The sequence below is a fragment of the Oryzias latipes genome, chromosome 9 (genome assembly GCF_002234675.1).
Source record: "Oryzias latipes chromosome 9, ASM223467v1".
In the NCBI taxonomy this organism is placed as follows: domain Eukaryota; kingdom Metazoa; phylum Chordata; class Actinopteri; order Beloniformes; family Adrianichthyidae; genus Oryzias; species Oryzias latipes.
In genome coordinates this window covers 31,045,430-31,070,820 of record NC_019867.2, presented here as the reverse complement: position 1 = coordinate 31,070,820, position 25,391 = coordinate 31,045,430, and the positions used below count along the sequence as shown (strand labels likewise).

At 44.2% G+C, this 25,391-nt stretch overlaps 2 protein-coding genes across 4 annotated transcripts in view; both read right to left on the bottom strand.

The window, feature by feature from the left end:
• The window catches only part of LOC101171674 (2-oxoglutarate dehydrogenase, mitochondrial), a 33,727-nt gene extending 17,691 nt beyond the window's left edge, over window positions 1-16,036 (bottom strand). The window contains exons 1-5 of one of the 3 annotated variants that reach the window (XM_023958849.1): window positions 15,918-16,036; window positions 11,351-11,728; window positions 8,577-8,759; window positions 5,627-5,729; window positions 2,186-2,230 (exon numbers count right to left, since the gene is read on the bottom strand). In XM_023958849.1, the coding sequence (XP_023814617.1) occupies window positions 2,186-2,230; window positions 5,627-5,729; window positions 8,577-8,759; window positions 11,351-11,590 (571 nt within the window). In that variant the 5' untranslated portion in view covers window positions 11,591-11,728; window positions 15,918-16,036. Of the gene's footprint in view, window positions 1-2,185; window positions 2,231-5,626; window positions 5,730-5,988; window positions 6,083-8,576; window positions 8,760-11,350; window positions 11,729-15,917 lie in introns of all 3 variants that reach the window. The other 2 variants (XM_023958851.1, XM_023958850.1) reach the window with 2 other exon arrangements.
• A 2,485-nt stretch (window positions 16,037-18,521) lies between these two features.
• adam9 (ADAM metallopeptidase domain 9) overlaps window positions 18,522-25,391 on the bottom strand; it is a 29,893-nt gene continuing 23,023 nt past the window's right edge. Inside the window, exons 22-25 of the mRNA XM_011479708.3 lie at window positions 23,899-23,995; window positions 22,395-22,424; window positions 21,332-21,411; window positions 18,522-21,249 (exon numbers count right to left, since the gene is read on the bottom strand). Of these exons, the coding sequence (XP_011478010.1) occupies window positions 21,180-21,249; window positions 21,332-21,411; window positions 22,395-22,424; window positions 23,899-23,995 (277 nt within the window). The 3' untranslated portion in view covers window positions 18,522-21,179. The remainder of the gene's footprint in view (window positions 21,250-21,331; window positions 21,412-22,394; window positions 22,425-23,898; window positions 23,996-25,391) is intronic.

The following is a 25,391-nucleotide window of genomic DNA, read 5'->3' as shown; positions in this document are numbered from 1 at the left end:
AACAAAAATATACGTCTCAAACCAGGTGATCTGTGCAGCGTTGCGTCCACCTGGGTGATCTAAAACACGCTTATTGTGCATCTTGGCTGCACTTATTTGGTGTCACCAACATACATTTCCATCTGTTTTCTTTACTATTTGTACTGTCATGACAGTGATGCTTTTGTCAGTTTACCTCGTTGCATCTTCAAAAGTGCAGAATAAAATGTGACACTGAATTTGAAACAGCACATTGTAATCTCTGCATCTATTATTAAAGTATTAGTAATACAGTGGAAATTAGTAGATTGGGTTAGCATGTTGATTTACGGTATGCGCCCCTAAATTTTCTGGTTGTGCCCCTAAAATTTTCAGTTGGGGGCCACTGTGCTCCTAGTGAACAAAGTTAGTCTGGAGCCCTGGAGGTGTTGGAGCGTAAATGTTCCCGGCAGAGTTCAGAGATTGATCTCTTCATGATTACCAACAGCAGTGGAGGGTTTGGACCTGCTGGGCTCAGAGGAGCAGACATCACGGCTCGTGGAGCCCAGACGGCCCATCTCCTGCTGCCACAGAGCACATCCACCAGCAGCCGAGGTCTTATGAACAACTAAAAAAGAAAATGTGTCTGCTTGCAAACAACTGTTACTCATGTAAATTCCTCCATTTGCAGTAATTCCAGCATCGCAGACCTTTGGCGTTCTGGCTAATAATTTGTTGAAGGTAATCTGGAGAAATTTTACTTCGCAAGTTCAATACCCGGCTTGCCGCCCATGTGTCAAAGTGTCCTTGGGCAAGACACTGAACGCCACCTTGCTGGTGGGGTTGGCGCCAGTGTTCGGCAGCGGCGCTTTGGGCCTTTGAGGACGGTAGAAAAAGCCATTTAGCATTTACAACAGATGTGGCGACTGCGCTGGCCACTCCATTACAGACAGAATACCTGCTGCTTCTTCTTCTCTTGCATGATTTGGAGGTGTGCTCTGGGTCATCCCCCTCCCCCCCCAAAAAAACTGGCTTCAACCAAGCGCTGTCCACAGGCTGTGGCATGGGATGGCAGAATGGAGTGATAGCCTTCCTTCTTTAAACTCCCTTAACTCAGAACAAATCTCCCACCTTAGCAGCACCCCAGACCATTACATACCCCCACCTTGCTTGACAGATGGCGTCAGGCACTCTTTCTGCATGTATGTAGACGAGGGTCATTTGGTGTATAATTTAAGTTATGTTGACTTAAACTGTTACTGGGAAACTGAAATTATGTTGTTTTATGCAGTGTTTCTCACATCGCGTCGCCTTTTTCTAATTTTTACAGTCATTTTATATTCAGTGACTTTATAGCCACCTTGATTGTTTGTCTTATTCTGTAATTTAAAGATGATTCCCCGTTAGACTGGAGTTTGAAGAGAAACGGAATTTCTATTTCTATGTATGTGAAAGCATTGTAGAGATTGACAAAGTTTCCGTTGACTTGTTGGTGCTGTTCTCTGAAGACAGGACAACACACCGTTGAAGGAAATCTTCAGTTTCTTGTAAAATTCTCTCGTGGAACAGCATTCCTTTTTAACAAAAATAGATTCACATGATCGTCCTCTTTTTTTGGCCACTTTGAGCATTTAATCGACCCCGCAAACGTGATGCTCCAGATACTCAACCCGGTCAAAGGTCAGTTTGTCCGTTTTTTTCCTCCTTTGTACTGATCAAAAAAACGGACACGATCCGAACTGTGAGTCTTGTGATGCGTTTTCCCCTGTGGTGATAAATGTTTTCCCAACTAGATATGTGGTGGGTGGGTGTCAACTCACAAGCACACTTCATGACTACCGAGGGGAGGGCCTTCTACTCTAAAAAAAGAGGGGAGGGTCTACAGACTTTTGCACAGAACGGGACTGTAAGAGAAGCAGAGAAGCAGCTAAAGACACGGAGAAGGCATCACTTTTCTGAACTTCTTTACGGTTCAGACTGAGTTATATCCAGAAACAGCAGGTGCAGCAGGTTCAGGCCCCCACCGCTGCACAAATGAACTGAACCACATGCTGCGTGGCCTCCTCCGTCTACAGCACAGCAGGCAGGAGCTCAGGACGACAGCCTGGTGTCTGCAGGCTGGGCCTGAACCTGCAGGCAGCAGGGTACGGGTCGGGTCATCCAGAACCTCAGCAGAACAGCTACAGCAAACTAAACACGAGCTTCAGAGCAGCGCTGCTTCTCGTACCTCCAACCGTGAGGATTCTCAGCCTCTCCTTGAACACAGCCAGGTCTGGAGGGGGGGCGGGGAGCACCAAAGGAGAGAAACATCCAGATGACGTTAGTGACCCCTGCCCTGTTTAACACAGCAGCATCATCAGCGTCTCGTGTTCACCACCCTCTAGTTCCTGAGATTCAAGGAGACCTTTGGCTCTGATTCCAGACTGGAGTGGTGGACAAAGACGCATCAACGCCATGCTGAACTGAAACACCACGGTTTCACACAGACACGCCCCTAACAGGAGGTTTCAGAGTACAACGCCTCCCGCTTTGGCAGCAGGATCCAGACTGACTTCTGAGAATGTCGAGTCAGCATTTTCACCACAAACCTCACACATGCACACAGAGTCATCATGATGCACAGTCGGCCTCGGTTTCTCCATCCAACTCCTGATGGACATTCATAATGCTTCAGCTCCATCGCCGGTGCCAAGCAGATGAACGCACAAACCGTTAGTGCCACAAAAACAACCATCTTTATCAAACTATTACAAATGTTACCACATTACCATAAGCTCCTCTGGTTCACGTTTCCATTTGGACGTGTCATACATTTATAGAACTCTGCAGTTTTCAAGCATGTCTGCTTTATATTCTGGAGAACGGGAACAGAAGAAATTTACTTCCAAAACAGAGATGGAGCTCTTTCTTTAAAAGAAACCTAGAAACCAAGCAGCAGCACTGCTATCCACTCAATGTCCTCAAAGCTGTAGTAACTAAAGATCTAGTCAGAGGTGGTGCAGGAAAGAACTTTTGTGTGAAGTAACACCACAACCACGCCCACTTTAAGGAGGGATTTAAACACTAATCAAAAGTTGACTTGAACAAGGGCGAGTCACAGCGTCAACAACATTATGTTTCACGGAAACGCCCTCTAGTGTTCTGTAATGTCAGCTTCAAGCGGAAGAACAAACCTCTCAACCCTTGAGCTCTCTGAGCTCCTCTGTACGGTCGAGTGCCAGAAACCATAGGGGTGTTTGACGAACCTCTCTCTTTGGAAGGACACCAAAACGGCCAGAGAAATGTGGCAAAATTACAAAACTTCTCATCTACACCTGACCGTGAGCTGGTAATTCATGCTTTTATTTATTCTTCTTTAAATTAAAAGCTCTTTAAAACATCTGAAACTTGTTCAAACCTCCGCTAAAAGCATTTAACAGGAGCCAATAAGCACAGGATTCCTTTAAGGTCTTTTTCACGTTGTTCTAGAACTGACTTTAGACTTGTACTTATACATGAACAAACCTCTGTGTACATTGCTGACCTTTAACCCTCTACTCTTCAAACCAGTCCCCTAAAGCTGCTTTGAAACCAGAGGACGCCTTGCCTTTAAGGCCGTCGCTCCTCGTCTTTGGAACGCCATCCCTTTGCCATCACGACAGATTGACGCCTTGACTGTTTTTAAAGGTCAGAGCAAGACGTTTTATTCAGTAGAGCTTTCAGTTCATCTGATGTAGCCTTTTGTGTTTTTAGTCTGCGATATATTTATGATGTCTGGCTGTGATTTGAAGGGTTTTTACAATTGTGCAGCACTTTGGGATTTTTATTTGTACTACAGAAGAAAAAACATTTACTTATTGGAGAAGAGTTAGACATCTGAAAGCTCTAAACGTTAACACCTGTAATATTTGTTCAAAAATCACAAGAGCCTGTTGTGAAAACACAAGAAAATGTGTTTTTCCTTTCAATAGCTTGATTTAGTATCTATAAAATGTAAGAGTGTGTTAGGGCGGGCATGCCCAGTTTGGTTCAGTCTGTTTGGTTTAGCCATCAGCTTTTGTATTTTACAACATTTGATGTTTTGTAAAATTACCGGTGTGAAGCCCATTGAGATAACTGTAGTGATATTGGGCTATAAAAGTAAAATTGAATTAAAATATGTGTTGAAGTTGATTTATTACTTGGTTTTCAACTTCTGATCAAAACCGCATTAAACGGTCTTCCGGCACGATGTGACCATCCAATTGTGAGCACTAAGTACACAAAGAAAGTCTGACCCTTCTGACAGACAGAGACATAAAAACTGTTCCTAAATGAACCCAACACAAACCATCGACGAGAAGCAGAAAAATAAAGCTTTAGTGTTAATAGTAAAATATATACAGGCAAAGCTATGGACACAAGGGCAGCATAAACCGCCTTAGCTTGAAAATAATACAAACAGAAAAGGGAAAATCTTAAAAAAAAAACAACAAAGAAGTGGGGTTAAAGAACTTATGTTCATTGAAAGGCGTGTCACACATTGGAACCTATTAATGGGTCATAGGTACGTGGAAAAAGTGAAAAAGTTGTGGTCTTGCCGTGAAATTTTCAGACTTATCAGGAATGAACCACGTTAAAAACCACGGAAGAAGCACGACTAAACCATGCAAAGCACACGTAAATCAACGTGCGTGATAATTGTGCTGTTTATGTGCAATTTATTAGTGATTTGTGCATCAGTGACGTAATTTGAACATGATAAGTGCGCCGTATATGTGATCTAAAAGTTATACATCGGTGGCTAATGGGTGAAAAGTCTGGTAGACAAACGTGGAACGGTCGTGGGAAGACACACATTTGCGTATGCATCTCGCAAAAAATCATGCCCAATAGAACAAGATTTATGTAATAGCTGCATATAGGCTACGTAAAAATTTCAGCTCAAAACCAAATTCACTTAAAAACCCATAAGCTGAAACTCTGGACGGACATCTCTGCGCAAATAGACGACTGACGAACACAAGAAACGCGTATGAATAACGTTTATCAAGCATGGATCACAAAAGACCAACATTTCAAATGTGGAAAATGAGGAAAATGTACGTAATGGCTGTAGAGCGGTAAAAATGTCCTCTTTCCACTGGAATCAATGGAGTACTGAAGAACGTCTGTGCAGCCATTAAGACATGTTAATTATTACCAAATCATTTCATCTTCCATACTTAAGACAACTAAAGGTACTGTAGAGTAAGATGAAAAACCTTAACCCTGCATGCATTGAGGTGTTCTCCCTACCATGACAAAGGTGGATAAAGGTGGAAAGATTTCATGTAATCCATGGACACCAGTGGAGATCACAAATCATTGAAGAAAAAAGGTTCAGAGCACTGTCTAGTGGGTCTAGATGACCCCACTCCCAACGTTAAAGTGCCTAGGATAGCACAAGGGTTAAATAGTATTTTTAAAGCCTTCATTGTTAATAAAAGCGCATTCATGACGGGTTCAAATCCCCCTTCAGACAGAAGTTTGACTGAAAAGAGGCTGAAGCTAGAGCTGTACGTGGGAATGTTCAGGAAAGCTTCAGCTGGACGAGCACAAACACAGGAGGGTTCAAATCCAGCACCAGAACCGCCAAACTGAGGACCAGAGTCACTACGCTGCAAGGCACTACAGCACAGAACAAAAGGGGAGGTGCGTTTCTCCTCACCCAGCTTGTCGGAGGAGGTGATTATGTCAGTGGGGACACACGAGTCCAGATCAGCGTCCAAGATGCCGAGCGGGTCCAACTGGGCCACATGGTGCCCTCGGATCTACAGGGGGCGACAACAGCAGAGAGCCCACCCGGGGGAGGAAGGGGAGGAGATGAGGGGAATGCAGAGGGAGCAGAGCCGAGCAGATGAGAAGCAAAATGAGATGAGGGGAGTTACGGAGGAAGAAGGATTTAGTTCGAAAGAAGAGGAAAAAAGGAGGAGAGAACAGGAGAGGAATGACGGAAGAGGGCAAGTGGGTGGGTGGGTGGAAAAAGCAACGTTAATGATGTTCGTGTTGGATCGGTTCCGACGTTCTCACCGACGTCCTGGAAGCCGGAATTGACGGGAGCATCGTCAAAGTTCACACAGCTGATTCCCAGAGGGTCCAGGTGGGCATTGTGATGGCCCATCACCTGAACGCACAGCCAGCACACAGTTATCCCAGCGGATGGCACACATCTGAACTGTATCTAGACAAAGACCAATGTTTTCTGTTCGACTGATCCAAACATGATTGCTCCTGTTTTTATTCTCTACCAAATGACTAATTTCTCTATGATGGTTTGAACTTTAAGAGTTTAAATAAGAAAGAAACGTGAAAATGTTCATGTCTGTCTGAGAAAAGTGTATAAAGTGTGTAGTCAGGAGTTTACAGCCTAGAAGCCTCTGCACTCTCTGGCCACTTTATAGGTACACCTTGCTGGTACCGGGTTGGATCCCCTTTAGCCTTCAGAACAGCCTAATCCTTGGTGGCATCGATTCAACAAGGTTCTGGAAACATTCCTCAGAGGGTTTGGTCCATGTTGACATGATAGCATCACACAGTTGCTGCAGATTTGTCTGCTGAACATCCATGATGCTGGTCTCCCGTTCCACCACATCCCAAAAGTTCTCTACTGGGTTCTGGTGACTGTGGAGGTCGTTTGAGTCCAGAGAACTCATGGTCATGTTCTAGAAGCCAGTCTGAGATGATTCCAGCTTGATGACATGGAGCCTTATCCTGCTGGAAGTAGCCATCAGAAGATGGTCCACTGTGGTCAGAAAGGGACGGACATGGTCAGCTACAATACTCAGGTAGGCTGTGGTGTTGGAACCATGCTCACCTGGGACTAAGGACCAAAGTGTGCAAAGAAAATATCCCCCACACCATGACACCACCTCCACCAGCCTGAACCGTTGATAAAAGGTAGGCTGGATCCATGATTTCATGTTGTTCTGACCCTACCATCTGAATGTGGCAGCAGAAATGGAGACTCATCAGACCAGACAACGTTTTTCCATCTTCTATGGTCCAGTTTTGGTGAGTCTGTGTGAATTGTAGCCTCAGGTTCCTGTTCTTAGCTGACAGCAGTGGTACCCGGTGTGGTCTTCTGCTGCTGTGGTCCATCTGCCTCCAGGTTGGACGTGTTGTTCTTTCAGAGATGCTCTTCTGCAGACCTCGGTTGGAACCAGTGGCTCTTTGAGTTCCTGTTCTCTTTCTATCAGCTGGAACCAGTCTGGTCATTCTTCTCCGACATCAACAAGACATTTCTGACCACAGAACTGCTGCTCTCTGGATATTTTCTCTTTTTGGACCATTCTCTGTAAACCCTAGAGATGGTTGTGGGTGAAAATCCCAGTAGATCAGCAGTTTCTGAAATCCTCAGAGCAGCCCGCCTGGAACCAACAACCGTGTTCAAAGTCACTTCAGTCACCTTTCTTCATCATTCTGATGCTGGTTTAAACTGCAGCAGATCGTCTGGACCATGTCCGCATGACTACATGCACTGAGTTGCTACCAAACAATTGGCTGTTTCAAAATTTGTGTTAACCAGCATTTGGACAGGCGTACCTAATAAAGTGGGCGGTGAGTTTATAATCCTACTTCATTCCATCTATTAAAATGTAACTCCCACAATTAATGAGGGACCACTGTATTGACCTTTGTGCATGTTCTAGGAAAATGTTTCCAGGTGGAATAAGGCTCCATTTTATTCTATAAAAATGTTCATTATTGAAGGCACATTAACAGAATTTGATGATGCATTTATAAAAACAATAAACTCAGATGTTTTTGGTTTTTTACAGATCATGAGGACATAATCTTTGATCCAATATTCACAGCTAAACTACTCAGCGCTCTCACATTTATGTCAGGATCTTTTGGTTCCCACAAGTTTGTTTTTGTTTAAACTGGAACAAAAATCCAAAGGAAAAGTCTAACTTGACAGAAACTCACACAGAAATCAAAGGTGTAATAATAATCTACTGGTTATACCCATTTAAGTGCACCCTCCATAAGTGAAAGCAGTTGCTTCCTGTAACCATGAAGCCGTTTCTTCAGGTCAGCTGGTGTTTTGCAAACCGCTGCAGATCCTCCATTTTTCGGTTTCGCTGCTCTATCCACACCACATCTACAGGGAGGTGAGCCCCAGAGCTACGTCATGTTTTCAACAGAGACTGTACACTTTTTCTCCGTGCTCGGTGAGACGACGCACATCCTCCATCTTCCCTTTATAACTGGTTTCAGGTGTGGTTACTACAACGCCCCCAGTTGTTACCTTCCACAGGTGTGTCTGAACATAAGGTAAAGGAGGCTTGAAAAGCCATTTCTTGCTATTTTGACATGTAATTTTGTCTCGCCTGTTTTTTTATTTCTGTTTGAATTCGTCATGTTGGATTTTTCCGTTTGTGTTGTTCCAGTGCAAACAAAAACAAACCCACAACTAGTGTTTGGAACAATGTTCTGACAGAAATCTGCCGCTGTAGATATTTTCGATCAGGACCAAGTCTCACTTTGTTTGTGTCCATCATCTTTAGTTGTCTTTGCCTGATAGTTGTAGTCAAACTGGATGAAAGGATGAAACCAACACCGTGAGATAGCAGAAGCAGACCCCTTCACGTCAGAAGTCCCGTGCGTGGTCGTACCTGGTACGCTCTGATGAGCGACTGCACCGCCAGGTGGTCCTCCACCAGCTTCTCCACGTTGGGCTGAGCTCCAACCAGCGAGGAGAGCTGTGGAACGGCGAGCCCAGACAGACTCAGAGGGGACTGGTAGGCCGCACCGGGAGGGGCGCCGGCATTGGCGTTTCGGAAAAACACATCCCATGACTGGACAACGAGAAGAAAACAGACTGTTGGAGCAGAAAAACTGGGATTTTTACACGAGACATAATAGCTGATATGACAACAATCTGAGGGATGCACAGCTGCTGTCACAGTAACTAAAGCTTTATGGGATGTCGAGTGCACTGTTGGAATGTCATCCATGTTTTTAGGGTCTGAACTGAAGCACTTAAGCCTTTTAGGGCAAGAAGCAGAGGAATAATAATAAAGATTAGAATACAAGACATCAGAGGTGTCAACAGATCTGCACAACCAGATGTATCCACTGAAACCAGAAAACTTCATGGAAACAGAGTGAAAGTGCAAAGCAGCTGCAGACAGATTCCTTCATGCAGAGCACTGCCTCACGGCACAGATTTCAGCTACTGTGCTAATCTGACAAACACAAGGTCACACCTGGTTATGAAACCACAGCGACGTGCAGTGAGACACCGTGGTGACCTGCACACACCTCACAGCAGGAACGCCGCCGTTCACACATCTGACAGCAGCTGAGCGTGCTGTGTGTGAACGAACTCCTGCTTTTCAGGTCTGCTGCCATCACACCTGAGCCACGTTACCCAACGGGTCGATCGGACCCGTGATCAGCTGCTCTGAGGAATCTGACAGATCCTGTGCTTACGTAACCGTGCTGCGTGATTTTCTGTGATAATGAGAGCAGAGGTGGAGTCTTTCCACTCGGCTCACGAGTCCACATGAAACTGGAAGCCGCTGAAGCGGCAGCTTCTGCTCTTTGACCGGCATCACACCCGTTTGGGCTGCTTTGTTGTCATGCTCGTTTACAAAAGCAAACTGTTTTCCCTCTTTGTTTTTCAGAAATGCAGACATGGAGTTTATTTCTGTGACTCACACATGACAGGACAGTAAAGCTGGAGGTGTACTGCACAAACATTTCTACACACTCACAAGTAAAGATGGTCAGAAAAGAATTTTAAAAAAATGTAAAGGGGAGAAACCAACTGCAAAATATAATAACTGAAGACTAATCAGTCTTTAAACTTTAAATCTATTTTTAAGTGTTTCCAGTAGACTTTAATCATGATTATGCTCTGTCATTTTCTAGAACATATTTATTGCAGAGCAACAGGAGTTCATCAGAAATTCACCTGAGTTGTGGGCGGGACTGTTGGCAGGCAGTAAGCCTACACGCACTTCCCATCATCCATCAGCGGAGGCTGTGATTTTTATACCAGTGTGCTGCTACTTATCTTGTGACTTTATGATTGATTTTTATTAAAGATTGGCTTCTTTTTATCCAATTATTGGTTTACATTTTCAAATTTGTTCATTATTGGGGGAAATATTATTTTCCTGATATCTTTAGTGAATCCATTCTTTGCTCTGTATTTTATTTAGACAGATGTCAGTTACACGTGTGGCTGAAGGATGCCAAACCAAACCAAACCAACCGTGACGCTCATAGGTGCAGCCGTCTCATGCATTACATAAGGATAGCAGAATACCGCATCAGCAACAAGCAGATGAATCCATTTCTGTTTCATAATCCATGCTATAAAAAGCCTTTTTAAACAGATCAGTCGCTTCTCAGATCTTAGACAATTGATATAAAACCTGTAGATTCTCCCAGTGACCCCCCCTATAAATAGCTTTGGTGGCAGAGCGTCGCATCATGTCTAGAAGATCCTGTTTCCCTCACAACGGACGGATCATGTGAAGGCATTATGTACTGAGCTCTGCTTTGATGCAGTTCTGTAAAAACTTTACTTTTGTTTTAAGAAAGAAACTTAATTCCTCGTTTACAACTTTAATCCTGTAGAATGTAATCCTAACTTGGCCCGTCATCTGGTTCTGGTTGCAGGAGAGCCCAGTGGCCTTCGTTCCCTCTTCAGCGGGTCATGTGACTAAGGCTAATATTAGCCTGCTGCCCTTAACCTCTCAGGACACTGAAACGCCGTCAGCAGCCCCGCCTTGACCGTTCATGGGATTTCACAAGCTCCCACGAAACGTCACTTTTATTCATCGGGACAACAGGAAAGTAAGATGTTGGTTGATTGACACCCTCAGATTTAAAGTGCAAAGCAGAAAGCAATCAGAGAAGGTTTTGATTGATCAGAAATGACAAGCAGCCACAATCCTAGCAACACAAATCTGACCGAACGCAGTCGTTTTAGCTATCACTAAACAATTCTGTTATTTTGTGTGATATAACGTTTATTTGTGGTGTTGACAAAGGTTTTAGTCCAACAGAAGCTTACCGATCACCTTCAGAGGATTTCATCCTGGAAGGCTAAATTTTCTCAATGTTCAGGCTTTTCCTAAACATCTACAGAGAAAGGAGAACCGTGTGTAGACCTGTCACTGAGAAAAACAGTGACAACATTTATGAAGATTAAAAAAAACACCAACATTTTTCCTGCTGATCTTCTGCCCAGGGTGGTGATGGTTTGATTTCGTGAGCAAGGCACCTTTATGGTTAGGTCCTTTGACTTCAGACTTCAGGTTGAAGTCCTAACTTTAGGATTCCTTTATCAGCTGTGTTTTTATCTTTTCATATTTTACTGCACAAACCCAGTCGTGGAAATTCACACCTGCACTTCCTCTCCACACTTCCTTACCTTGTGAACACTCTTGGGATCCTCCAGCCAGGCGTAGTACATCTCCTCCACATAGTTGGAGCTCGTCCCATTAAGAAACGGCTCCGAGGCCACAGGTGCAGAGTAGCACCTGATTGGCTGAAACGTCCTTGTGTTGCCTGTGGAGGCGACTGTGATTGGGCGCTGCTGGCCGACAGTCTGTGCCGCCTGTGAGGCGGTGAGTGGGCGCAACCGCGCCGCACAAGTCCTTAAACGATGCATGAGCAGTCCTTAAAGAATCACGCACACGGCGGTGCCAGTCAGTCCGATGGGCCGGATGTCCCGAACAATCACAAAGAAATAAACTCCACCCAGGTCCGTCCCAGAGCAGGAGGGTCCTGATCAAACGTCCAGTGTCCACTGAAAGAGAGAGCGACTAGTTCAGAGGAGACGGGGATAAATCTGCACTGCTAACTTTGACATCCACCAAACCTTTTAGCAGCTATGAAGGTGTTTATTTAAGATGGTTAAGCCTTTTCATTCATCTTTAGGATTTCAAAATGTCAAGCTTGAATAACGGTAAAAGTGGTTAATAATTAGAATAATCTTAAATAGGGCTGCACAATATGAGGAAAACTCGCGATATGCGATATTAGTGATTAATATTGCGATAACGATTTAATTTGCAGTATGTAAACAAATGGCAAAACAACCAAAAACATAATTTCCATTTCACTGCAACAGTTTAAAAATTATACTCCAAATGACCCTTGTCGACGTAGGAGGCAAACATCAAACATAAAAGGGCTCATCTGATTGATCAACAACGTTGACGGGTCCTTCCGATTGGTTAAATGCATAAATGGATTTATTTGATTCATTAAATACTTCAAGCTGCCGTGAGTTTGTTTTAGCACATTTAAGGTAAACATTTATTGCGATTTTCGCCGTCTTTTGCGGTATGCATATTGCACAGCTTGATGTCTCGATAACGATAAATTTGCGGTATATTGTGCAGGCCTAATCTTAAAGCACATATATTTTATAAAAAACTAATTTCTACACCAATAGTGTCATGTTCATATTCAATAGTGAAAGGAGAAAAAGGATGCCGGACCACCAAAGTCATGATGATGGAAAATGCCATGTTTGACTTGACTTTATTGCATTTTTTTATTCAAGTAAATTCAGTCTTTCACTTTTTTCAAAAGTAAAAGCGATAAAATTGTCTTGATGGTAACAAAACCCTAAATAAAGTGCATTTTTCTGAGCGTGACTTTTAGGGTTGTGCCGATGGACGATACCATCGTCCATCGTGATGGGTGACTGACATCCCGATGGAGAGACACCATCGTGATGCCACGCCCCCGCCACGTTGCGAGTCGACACCATAAGCCGCGGTTACATGTGCAAAATATGTTGATGGGATCAATGGTCGGATTAGAATCCAACCGTGTAGATGGGCCCAGAAAAACATTTTCAGAATATAACAAACGTTCACTAAGGTCACACTTTTGGTCGGAATAAATCATTCGCACATGCGCAGTAGGGTTTGAAAAACTGGAAGTGGATATAACTTCCGCTGAGCGGCTTTTTTTTTCAAACTTTATTGAATGTAACAATTCAATACAAAACAATGTTAAACAGCGCCGAGCGGCTATATTATATACATTGACATGTCAGCTCGGTAATATACGAGACGATCTTCTAAACGTGCTTTTAATAATGTTACGGTTATTATGAAACACCTGTTCGCTCATCATTTGAATTTTAATCCGTGTGGTCAGTGCTTTTTCTGAACGGAGCCGGAAAGAAGCCAGGATTAGCAGTATGCTAACACGGCTAACAACATTAGCTTTGGGTGGCGCTGCAATCTGCATCTTGGCTGCATGTAAACATGTGGTAATAACATCAGCCTTTATTTTGTCGGGACGCGACTGGAAACACAAATTCACGTGATGTTTTTGAACGGTTTCTAAGGACTGAGCGACATTTCTGCCTCACACCGCCGCTGTGAGTGCTGGGGATCCGAGCTGTGCTCAGACACACACTTTTAGACCCGGTTCTGAGTTCGGTTGCCCGTACCCCTAGAGCTGCGGGACGGATCACAGTCTTAAATCTCCCACACATACCGCTCATGTAACAAAGCACCCCCCCCCCCTTCCCATCAAACACAAAGCTGTAAGTCAGCGCTCCGCCGGTCCACTTCACTAGTTAAGGGCGGGAGCGGACTACTTCTTTTCTATTTTGTTTGTTACTTTTTTTGTTAAAGTCACTTCCCTCAGTTTATACTAAATATAATAAATAAATTAATAAAGTAAAATAACGAATAACAATTATATAAGAACGAAAAATTTAAAAATAGTCCCCCCCCCCCACGATATCATCGTCCATCCCGATGGTTGACAGCAAACATCGTAAACGGCCAATTTAGGGGACATCGCCCAACCCTAGTGACTTTGTGGCTCTTGCTGGGTTCTGGTCAGTAAGAATCTTGACCAAATGAGTCTTAGCATTAAAAAAGGTTGCAGGTTGTTGCCTTAACCCAATCTTGCAACTGATTGATCAACCTTCAAAGATCACATTACAGTTCAACAGTTCAACCCTTAACAGCCATAAGCGGCTTTAAAAATCTGGCTTTAAAAATTGCCACAAATGAGAGGAAACAGAAGTAAAGCAGACTGTGTTGACATCGACTATCCAAGGCCGGTCACTCCCTTCGCCTTAGCTTGGTTGGAGTTTCCTCACTGACTGCACCCATGAGCCAAGGCTGACATCTGAGCACAGATTATCCAGTCAGAACTCTGTGTTCTCTTAAGCTCTTTGTGCCGTTTAAATCAATCAAGTGGCTTTGACGGAAGATGTTTGTGCTGCACTTTAGTAAACCTTTACTGAGTGATGTCAAAAACAAGAATTTAAGGGTCAATCATGCTTTCCTTAAGCCTGTCAGAGTAAATCCATTCATGATAATATATTACCTTTGGCACAGTAAAGAACTATTTTTTTTATGAAAGATGACTTATTTTTGGACCTCATTTTCCTCCACAGAAGTAAGACGACTCGATTTCTGAGGCTCCGCCTTTCTCTCCTTGTGGGTGGCGCCCGTTTCATGACATCAACCTAGAGCCGGCCTCTGCAGCACGTCTGCGTTTCGCCCACGAAACAAACATTTGAACAGTTGGAAAGATGGATGTGCAGATCAAATGAAAGCATCTAGCCAATCACCACTAGCTCCACAGAGAAAGTGGGCGTGTGATAGCCTGGGGGCGGGGCTGACAGCAAAGACTCTGTTAATGTTAATGTTGCCAAAGACTCTTTGTGCAACATTAACATTACAATACACTTAAAAGCCTAAAAAAGTGGATTTTGTATGACATAGGTCCTTTAAAACTCTGTTGCATTTCTTAACTTTTTCCAAACATGCTAGAAATCAAACACTTGACAAACCCAAATCACATATTATTGTGTACATTTTAAAACTAAAAAAAAACCTATTCATCAATAATCTCGGATCACTTTATCTAAAGTAGGATCAGGAAGGCTGATGGAGCCTTTCAACTCCAAAATACTGCGAACCCCCAGAGAAAAAACTAGGAATTTATTCCAAATTTTGGCTTCCTAAAGTGTGAATGTGTGTTTGGATTGCAGGGTAAAACCCAGGGAGAACTTGCAAGCCCTAAAGAGAAAGAACTAAGGCGGGACTCGAACCAGGAACCCTCTTGGTGTGAGCTGACAGTTGAACTTCCTTCCCGCTCCTGCAAACCTCCCAGACAGACGTCACGGTGAGAGGTGAGCAGCTGATCTGCAGACGTCCAGGACGGTTCGCGGGTCGGGCTCTGCACCGGGGGGAGTGTCCGGCTGGACCCAGCGCGCTCGTCCGGGTCGAACCTCCGCTCCGCTTGTTCCCAAAGTTTCGGCCTATTTTTTGACCTTGTTTGAGCTTCAGCCCTTGCCCTGCTGTATCGACTCTCATTCCCTTCACCCCGACTGGTGCCCGGCCACCGGCCCCACTGATTGGCTACTTGTGACACGCCCCGCCCAGAAACCCGATTTCAAGTGTCGCTATTGGCTACATTCTCCGTCAATCACTTTGTCCTTTCGCGAGTCATGAGTTACAGAAAACTGTTTAGCCAAAACACCGACCACAGTGAATGGCTTTCCTCTCTGGGCGCACCGTTAGCGTTCATCCGCTTCTACATGACGCCGAGGAGGCAGACGGTTAAACAGAGAGGTTGTGTCATTAGCCGGCTAGCTAAGTGGAACTGCTTCATGTACTGGCACGTTTGGCTAGCCGAAGACGCTAATTAACAAGTCATCAAACTAATAGATACTAGTCTTTGTAAACAACAAACAGATAACAACCATTAACACATTAGGCCTACTTTTGCTAGTGACTAGGCTCTCATATGAGCAGTTTACCTCGGCTGTTAGTCTGCAACCAGCTAGCATGCTAACACAGGCAGTGTATCAATCTCTGAGTCAGAGCGACATGATGATGAACAAATGTCGCCAAACTGCAGCTAAAATCTCATTTTGGGCGTAAACGGGTTCGAACTTTAACTGTCACAAACTCAAGTTCATTAAAGGTCATAAAAGCGGGACTGCTGACCTCAAGGAGTGTCTCAGCGGCTCTTCTCTCGGCCGGTATCCCGGATGCCCTTCGCCTCTCCCGGTAAAAATGATGACGGGTTTAGGGCGCAGAGCGTGGAAGAGGCCAGTGCTGACGTCATGACGTACGACGCCGGGGTGGGGCTCCCTGATTGGTCAGATTGCTCACAGGTCTAAATAGTGTATTTTTATTTTTTTATTAGAACTTCCAAAGATCACATTCACATAAATAGAACAGCAGGACATAAAGATGAAACAATAAAACAAAAACATAGAATTGTTGTCTAACACAAAGGGCATAACATAATATAATATAATATAATATAATATAATATAATATAATATAATATAATATAATGTAATATAAGAACAGGGATTACCATATGTTATCTTCAATGAAAGTGGACAGTTTTCTTGCATTTATGTTTTTCATAAACTCTAGTGATTTAAAATATGAATATATCTCCTTGTAAAATGTATTAAATAACGGTTTGATTTTTAAGAATCTGCTTTCCTAATTTCCCAGATATTACTAAAGTATTAAATGCCAAATCAAATAATTTATCACCAGCAACTACTTCATAAAACACCGTGTTTTTTTGTCACTGTATAAAAATAGGAAAATAGAACTTTGAGCACCACCACTAAATCAATAAATAAATAAAAGATCAACTGCGCAGCCCCAAATATTGTTTCTAAATCTGTTGGTTTCTGGTGGACTTAGACAGCTCTTTGGTCTAGGGCTAGGCCATAGTGAGGTTTGGAGTGTAAGTGTTTGAGGTTGTGGACAGGTGTCTTTATATAGGTAACCAGTTCAAACAGGTGTCATTATTACAGGTAACCAGTGGAGGACAGATGATATTCTTACAGAAGAAGTAACAAGTCTGGGAGAAACAGAAATCTAGCTTGTTTGCCATTGACCAAATACTTTTTTTCCCAACATAATTTACAAATAAATTATTGAAAATCAAGACAATGTGATTTTCTTGATTTTTTGTTCTTATTTTGTCTCTCATAGTTGAGGTTTACCTATGATAAAACTTACAGGCCTCTCTCATCTTTTTAGGTGGGAGAACTTGCACAATTGGTGGCTGACTGAATACTTTTCCCCCCGCTGTAAGTGGAACAACATGTAGATCTGTGACAGAAAAACCCTTTTTTGCCCCTCAGTGTGTTCAAATGTTGAATATGATCCAAGAACCCGACACTGAGGAGTGATTTTACGATTCCACACAGCTTCATTTTTACTCCACACCAGAACAATCACGACTGGTTTAAAGATTTTTTTTAAATAATTTTCTGTTGCATAACACCCACGATTTCTCTCCTCTTTAGTCTTCATAGCAAACAGCAATCTGTTGGGGGCTGTGTTGTTGCCACGGTAACCCGAAACAGTCTTCATGCCGGTGGCCTCGCTTTGCTGAAGCTCTAGAAGGCCAGAGATCAAAATAATGTTGTAAATGTTCATAAAGAGTTCACATCGACCGTTCTCTGCTTTATCACGGACACACAAAGTAAAGAAGATCCAAAACTGTCCTAACGCAACAGCCATGAGGAGTGTTGCCATGGAGATGTGACCTTTCTCATTCATAGAGTGGTTGTTTGCCTTCAGGTGACCCAGCTTCACTTACGGAGAGCAGGCTGTGTGAGTGTAGGGAGTTCAACATGGATCACCTGAGCAACTCAATTCAATTTAGTTGTGTGGCCCAAAATCACAACAACAGTCGTCTCAATGGGCTTCGTACCGATAATTACAAAGTAAATCTGAAATCAAAAGGATCAGGAAGTCATAGAATTCAATCCTTAGACCCCCCTTCTCTGTAAGGAAAAACTCCTAAAAAAACCAAGATTCCAGAAAAATAGAAGAAACCTCTGGGGTGTCCACATGACGGAGGGATCCTCCCCCAGGACGGACAGGCCATGTACCACAACTCTCAGACAAGAATTATCTTATCTAGCTCTACAACTACATGTTTAAATAGTCCAGCAGATGGACTTCATCCAGATGGAGTTGGGGGGACGGCTGGGGGCGCCAGACGAGCCAGAGGGGGGGTCCACAACCAAGTGTAGGAGCAGAGGCAGGGCAGAGACGAGGTACACGGTCAGGTACAGCAGCACGGACGAGCCAGAGGTAAGGACCACAGCCAGGTACAGGAGCACGGACAAGCCAACTGGAATCTGGAAGAACTCCTACTCCCATGGAGGGGAAAGAGGGAAAGAGGGACGGTCCATGAATCGTACTGCACCAAACAGAGGCACGGAGAACTCAATGATGAATATTGATCCAGGAGAGGAGAAGTAGATGAGAATAGAGGACGGAACCCCAGTGACCACACAGGTGTCTCCTCAAAGGAAAGCTGGAGTCGGTACCAAACCTGCAAACCCGACACCAGCTGGTTCTGGTTTCAGCTCTATCATTAAATGGTTTTGATGGATGCTTCAAGTGTACATCCCTGTCAGGTTGGGATGATTTCCTCTTGGATAAAATCTCTCAACATGAAGACCAACGTGGACATCTTATTTCATGCGCCTTTATTTTGACACAAATCTCCATTTTCAGACTCATATCAGCAGATTGTCCACGTTTGTTCGGATGCATCAATCGTCCTTTTTAGCTTTTTTTTTTTTTTTTTTAATGTTCTCTGTTAATTTTTGCTCAGGTGTTTCTGCAGATTTGACAGAGATATCCTTTGCAAAAAGTACGTCACTTAAAGTATACTTGAGTACAAGTATAGCAAGTACACTATAGACCAGGCTTGTCCAAAGTCTGGCTCACAGGTCGCCGTCATCACAAAAAGGTGTGTAGGATTCCTTGATTGTGATTGGCTAAATTCTGTCATGATACGTTGTCAACCCTTCTGTGACACATTCTGGCTCATTTCTAAAATGTTGACTGTAAATAAAACAAACAGGTTTGTTCCTTCAAAACCATCGTTCTGCACTTCTGAATAAGACAACTGCTCAAGTTCTTTTCCTGGTTTAAATGTAGAAATTTACAATGAGCATTAAATAGAGAAAAACATTTGATATGAAGCCAGATTTCATGTTTTTTTCATTTATTTCTAGTCTTCAAAAATGAAATTCTTGGTAATTTGGGTAAAAATGTAAACGTCCTGATTTCTACAGACTGTTGTTGTCGTCCACTTGAACAGACCTGTTTTTGCTAGACTGAGTTTACAGAAGCATGTCCAAAGTGTGGACTCGTTTTCCTTTAGTGCTTCAAGTTTGCCTAAAAACAACAACAAAAAAGACTAAAATATAGAAGATCTGTGCCGTTTTTAATCATTAAATCATTTGACAGTGTACAGTCTGTAACTCAACACTTATTGTTTACATTTAACATTGAGTTTTAAAATCACAAATTTGAAGTTGGTCTAAAAAGATGACTTTAGAATTTTACACAAACATTTCTATTTGATTTTTCTCATCATAAGATATGTTTCTTCCTTTAGTTTCTTCTTTTTAGGAGCGAAGATGGAACTTTACCTGCACGGTTATGTTTCCTTTGCCACTTCACCAAAAACGTTCGTTTGGTTGAGAATTCACATCTGGGCCGATAAGAGAAGTTTTAAATCTTTAAATAAATGCTTTCGTGCTTAAATATCAGCAGATATTCGGTGAAATTTTCACCATATCTTCAATTTTAAACTGAGGAAGAAACAAGACAGTTGATGAATATATATTAATCAGAAAACATTTTAGGTCTGGAAAACAGTTCAGTTATTATTTCATTTGGTTTAGAACATCTGTTTCCGTTGGGATGTGAACGCACGAGTCTGGATGGTGAACGGAGCGTCATGGTGAAGCCGGCCCACGCCGAGCTGCGTTCCCACACACGTCCTCGGTTCGGACGTTCTCGGATCAGCTGTGGCTGGTTTAGCCGGCGAGGAGGGAGAGCCACGCGTCCTTCACACAGAAGTCAGTGCAGATCCAGAATCAGCCATCGTGGTGCAGCGGGCGGCCGCTGGACCAAGAATCCCTGGCTGGAGGCGGGTCTGAGCCTCCGGACGTAACAGTGCTGAAGCGTTAAGACAGACCTCGTTTGTGGTGACTCTACGTCTGAGACACCATTGCATAAACTCTGGTTACAATTCTGGGAGGAAGGAGCTGGGAGGGCCAGGTGGGGCGAAGCAAGCGCACCCTCCAACAGGAGATGGGGGGGTTGGGGAGTGTACATTCCTATGACAGCACTGAGCAGCAATGCTTTCAATAAAAAAAAAATCAGAAAATAAGTGGAAGGGGGAAAAACAGGTGCAAGCCCCGCCCCCAAACCTGCTAACCAGCGAATCAAAGAGCTGAGTCGATCCTTTTCTTTCCAACGCCACTGGAGGTTCAATTTGTGCCCCGTATGGAGGGAGTTTAGCAAACAACCAAACAAAGGTTTATGAATCAGGAGGCTGTGATCCTCAGCTGCTGCTTCTCTTTATTTCTGACAGGTTGCAGCTAAATGTGGACGTAAACGAGAAGAAAGCGAGTTTGGTCAGCAGGTCCCTCAGCAAAGACGAAGAGGTGGAAGCCGTTTTCACATCACCTCGACGGCGGCACGAGGACACAACATTTAAAGTAACTTTAGCCTAACTTAAGGAAAGCAGAGGATGGTTGCTGAGGGTTCAGACGTCTGGGTCGTCCTTAACCTTTGACAGTAAAACAGGAGATTCAGGATCTTTAAGAGCAAAGAGTTTACATGTGGACAAACAAAAGTGGAATTCTAGGCTTTTTTAAGAAGCTACTTTGAATTATCTGAGAATAATCTGATTTATTTTTAAATCATAAAAACAGACTCCTGATTTTTGTTGTTTTTTAAACTCCCCGTGTTTTGGGCGTCGCCCTCCAACGTCAGAAAAATATCATTACCTGTCCAGCTCACCAACTACAGCCTGATGCGTACCTGTTAACAAAGCCTTTCTGAGTGGCTGAACGGTTTCCCCCAGTCTTCTGCGATCTGATTGGCTGGTTTAGAAGCAGGTGATCGGCAGGGTTTGGACCTGTTCAGTGAGACCTGCAGGCAGGGGTCCTGATGGAACGCAGCTCCAGAGTCCGCTCAGGAAGAAGAAGCAGCAGAGTCTCCGGGTCAGACCGGCTGTGATGCTGCTTGTCCTCACGGTCCGGTCCGGTCCGGTGGAGCTGCAGGTTCTGCTGCGGTCCCCCTCAGGGACACACATCCTTTACCCGTCAGCTGTGAGGACGTTAAATTAAAGGGCAGAGACGAAGAGGAACAGGGACAGTGGTGCCATCCAGGTGTCGTTAGGAGTCTCCTGATTGGTTAGACAGGTGGAGCGGGGGCGGGTCTTTGAGGCACCAGAGGTTGCGATGCAGCAGACGGTTTGGGTTTTCTGGAAAAGGGGAAACAGCAGCTGAGTGGCGTTGTTTATGAGACGCCACATGCATGACCTGATCCGGAGCGCATGAGCTTACAGGGGAGGGCCCGAAGGTCGTACGGGGTGGGGCGTAGGTCGTGCGGGGTGGGGCGGGGTCGTCCTGTTGGGCTCCGCCACCTGCACAAACAAAAAGCTGTTCAAGCGGCTTTAATTCAGACTCTTTTCCCTCATGTGAATCGAAGCCTTCCTGACGTGAACAGAAATGTAAAAATCTGAATTTAAACTTCAGAAAAACAGGTTTTCCTGATGGAAAAGTCTACACACAGAAAAAAACTCCATGCAGACAACATCAACAAGCGCAGAAAAAGGAGACAACAGGCAGAGTTGGTTCCATTATTCACCACCAGGCTGCTGTTATTAGAGCAAAAGGAAGTTCTGCAGCCTGAAAGGGGGTGGGGGGGTCGGTTTAAAAACATTTTAAAAACATTTTACTATTCACCTCAAAATGAACAAAGCTGCTTGACTTGTGTCATTTGTTCCCGTATTGCACGGATCCAGGCCCATAAAACCCACAAAAGTGGATAAAATGGAAAACTTCAGATGTGACGACTATCCAGGAGACCCTCACTGACCCCCTCCACCATCTGGGGAAGCCCCTAACGTTCCTCGCTAAGGAGGCTGGCCGTGTCCGAGCAGATCAAGGGTTTGGAGGAAGACTGGTGGGGAGCAGAACCCGAGCTGCTGGAGGTCCAGAGTGAAATCTCCACAGTCAGTCAGGATCTGGACTGAAATGTCCAGCTGGTGTTGGTAAACTCTGCTGTGTTCAGTCCAGAATCACTGCAACGGTCCGGCAGAATGTTCTGGAGGACTTCAGAATTCCTGAAGTGTTGAAGACGGACAGATCAATCTGAAAACACTTTAGTCTGATTGATTTGACGTCTATCAAATCAGAGAGGATTTCTCCACAGTTTGGTCTGAAATCCTGTTTTTGTGGGTTTAACAGACGGGAACCTGAAGTTATGTCAACATAAATAAATACTTCATCACTTCAACAGTGAGAATCTAGATTCTGTGACAGTTTTAATTTGATAACATTCTAAGTGTTTGGGGCGGGTCTATGTAGCACGTTTCTGCGTCCTGTGAGTGCGGCAGTACTTTACCTCCTTTGGGGGCAGCAGCTGAGCGTGATGCTGAACAGAAAGAGGAAAACAGTTTAAACACAAACGTACGTTCATTCACAAAGGATTAGGCTCTCATAGAAGCAGGATGTCCTACTAAGGGTGGGGAGGGAATTATGGGATGCATGGTGCTGCACTCTGTGCTTCAGCAGATCTTTCAGAATCAAAGCGCTGCCAGCAGTGATGCTTTCCGGGCAGTAAAGTCTTAGTGAATGGAAGCGTGTTGCCCTGCACATGCCAGCGTGCAGCAGACTGTATGCTGGCGTGTGCGTGCCGTGCATTTCCTGTGCATTCGTCTCCATTTGCAGAGTGCCTTGAAAAGCGTTGGTTCTGTTTCTTCAGGGCTCAACGTGACGTTATGAATAATCCCAGGAGGGTTCTGCTACCGGGTTCTGTTTCTGGAATGGACTCTTCTCAGAGATCCAGGATCAGGACGCGGCTCCGTCGTCTAATGTTTCTTTTTTGGAGGGAAAGGGAGGAGCCGGACAAAGCTGTTTGGTCGTTTCCATAAAGGATTTTGATGGGTTGAATGCTATAAAGTATTCAGTATTCTTTCTTTATTTTAGTATCTTCTGTCATATTTTGCTGCTTAACTCCTTCTCCAATGTTTCATCTATTTCAACCATCCAACTGTTCAAATGTTTACCTCTTTCAGCTTTTTCCAGCTGTGACTTTTGCTCCTTAAAATCCTTGAACTTTTCAAGATATTCCAGGATTTTTAAGGGAGGAATTTTTCCTCTGGCATTTTCACAAAAACATTTTTTTTGTTTTTTTCACTTTATTTATGGTCAACTTTGATCCTTTCTGTATTAATTTATTTTCTGTTTGCTAATTATTACCTTTAAGTTTCATTTTCATTCAGCACCAGCATCAACCCTGCATGTTCTTCTGGAAATGCAGCTCCTTCTAGTTTTCTATGTACTTGTTTGTGTTCATCAGTAGTTTCTAACGCGTTTTCTGTTGGTTTAGTTGGTTTCGGTGATGTTTTTCACCTGAGCAGATGTTTGTTCAGTTTCCTATTTTCTAGAGATGATTTTGACTTTTTAAAATTAAATCTTGGATTTTTGCTTCTTGACCTTTCTCCTTCATTTGCAGATTCCTTCTCTCATCATTTTGGGGGACTGTTTTTTAAAATACTCTCTGAAAATCCGGCACTGCTTTCCTTCCCTTTGATGATGCACTACTGCTCACCACAACTACAGAAACCAGGGTGGTAAAGCCAGGAAGCGTGAACATTCAGAGCTAGGGAAGCACAAAACTTTCTGATGTACGACCTCTGAAAAGATCGTTTTATCCAGCTAAAGGGGAGTTTTTGTCCCTACTCTAAAATCCGCTGCAGGTCTTACCGAGGCAGCATCAGCATCAGCATCAGCATCCTGCCCAGCAGCACCACAGGAGCTCCGTTACATCAACGGGTTTGCAGCAGAATACAAACCTGGCGCTCTGACGAGCCTCACATCAGTCAAACCGTCAGCCGGGAACTCACCGCATCTCTGCCGTTGGCGTTTCCGCGGGTGATGGCTGGAGGCGGGGCTCTGGGAGGGGGCTCTCGGCTCTGGCGGCCTGAAGCTGCAGCGTCGGGCCTGAAGACAGAGGAGTCACATGAGCTCTCAGTGACGGACTCGCAGCGGGTCCCAAACCCTGAAGCAGCAGCGACAAACATCATCTGAGGTTCAACACTGGAGGGTCTGCATGGCCAACTCTGCTGGAGGACTTGATGGACAGGCTAAAGCAGGGGTCGGGAACCTATGGCTCGCGAGCCATATATGGCTCTTTTGATGGTCACATGTGGCTCGCAGACAAATCTTTAATTATAGTTTTTTTTTTTTTCATTAGACCAGTCCTCGGGCGCGATGCGATGCCAGAGGCGCGCAGTGGTAGCAGTGCTTAGAGAGAGAAATCTGCGCCAGCACTATCAGTTACTATTATCTATTATTTCACAGAGTTTGTACCAGCTGGAAACCTGTGAATTGACGTGCCTAAAACTGTGCGCTCCCGTCTCTGAGAAAGAGCGCGCAGATGCGGGGACGGGATGTTAGAGGAAGAAAGCAGAGGGTGGGGGTGGGGGGTTGTGGGGACAGGCAGCAGGTGAATCGCGCAGGGATTATAAAAACGTAAAACCCGCTGTCCGTCACTCACTGCAGCGTGTGAGTGTGTGTTTGGCTCCCCGTCTACATGTGAGCAGTCTTTGTCACATCTACAGAACATTCAGACCTACGATGACGTTTAAAGTCTCAACGCCTGCATGAAGCAGAAACTCACCACGTATCAACCAGACTAGACCATCAGCAGAACTACCATGAGAAATACTCATCATTTATTAGCAACAGAATAACAATGTTATTAAAAAGAATCCACAGACGTATTGTACTTTAAAAATGTTGAAATTAAATCAAATGCACATATTCACTTGTATATTTAGTTTTAAACAAATTGTCGCGGACTGAGTTGGGTGGCTGTTGGGCCGCGTTAAAAGTTCTGGAGTTCATTGAACGCGTCAAGCAGAGATCTGATTGGCTCTCAGTTCTGTCGCTCAGCCTGTTGTTAGGTAGTTTGGACCAATGGGGTTCAGCTATGGGCCGAATAAGGGAAATGGGAGGGGCTGCAGCGGTAGCAGGGGAGTATAAAGTTGGGAGAAGCGCTCTCGTCTCGGCGGGAGAGATTCAGGAGTTGCTGAATTAATTGTTCGGCGTTTGTTGCGGTCTGCAGTAATCGGAATAAAGAACTTTAAAAGAGGTTAAGTCTCCGTGCCTCAGTGTGGGAAAGGGACACTACATTATTGTATGGCTCTTTCGAAATTACATTTCAAAATATGTGGCATTTATGGCTCTCTTGGCCAAAAAGGTTCCCGACCCCTGGGCTAAAGGGACAGAAAGCCCAGGGAACAAGGATCCTCCATTTCTACTTCACTAAGAGTCAAGTATCATCCACAAAGAAAGAGTTTCTGAGCCACAGCAGGAGAAGATTCAAGCATCAGCA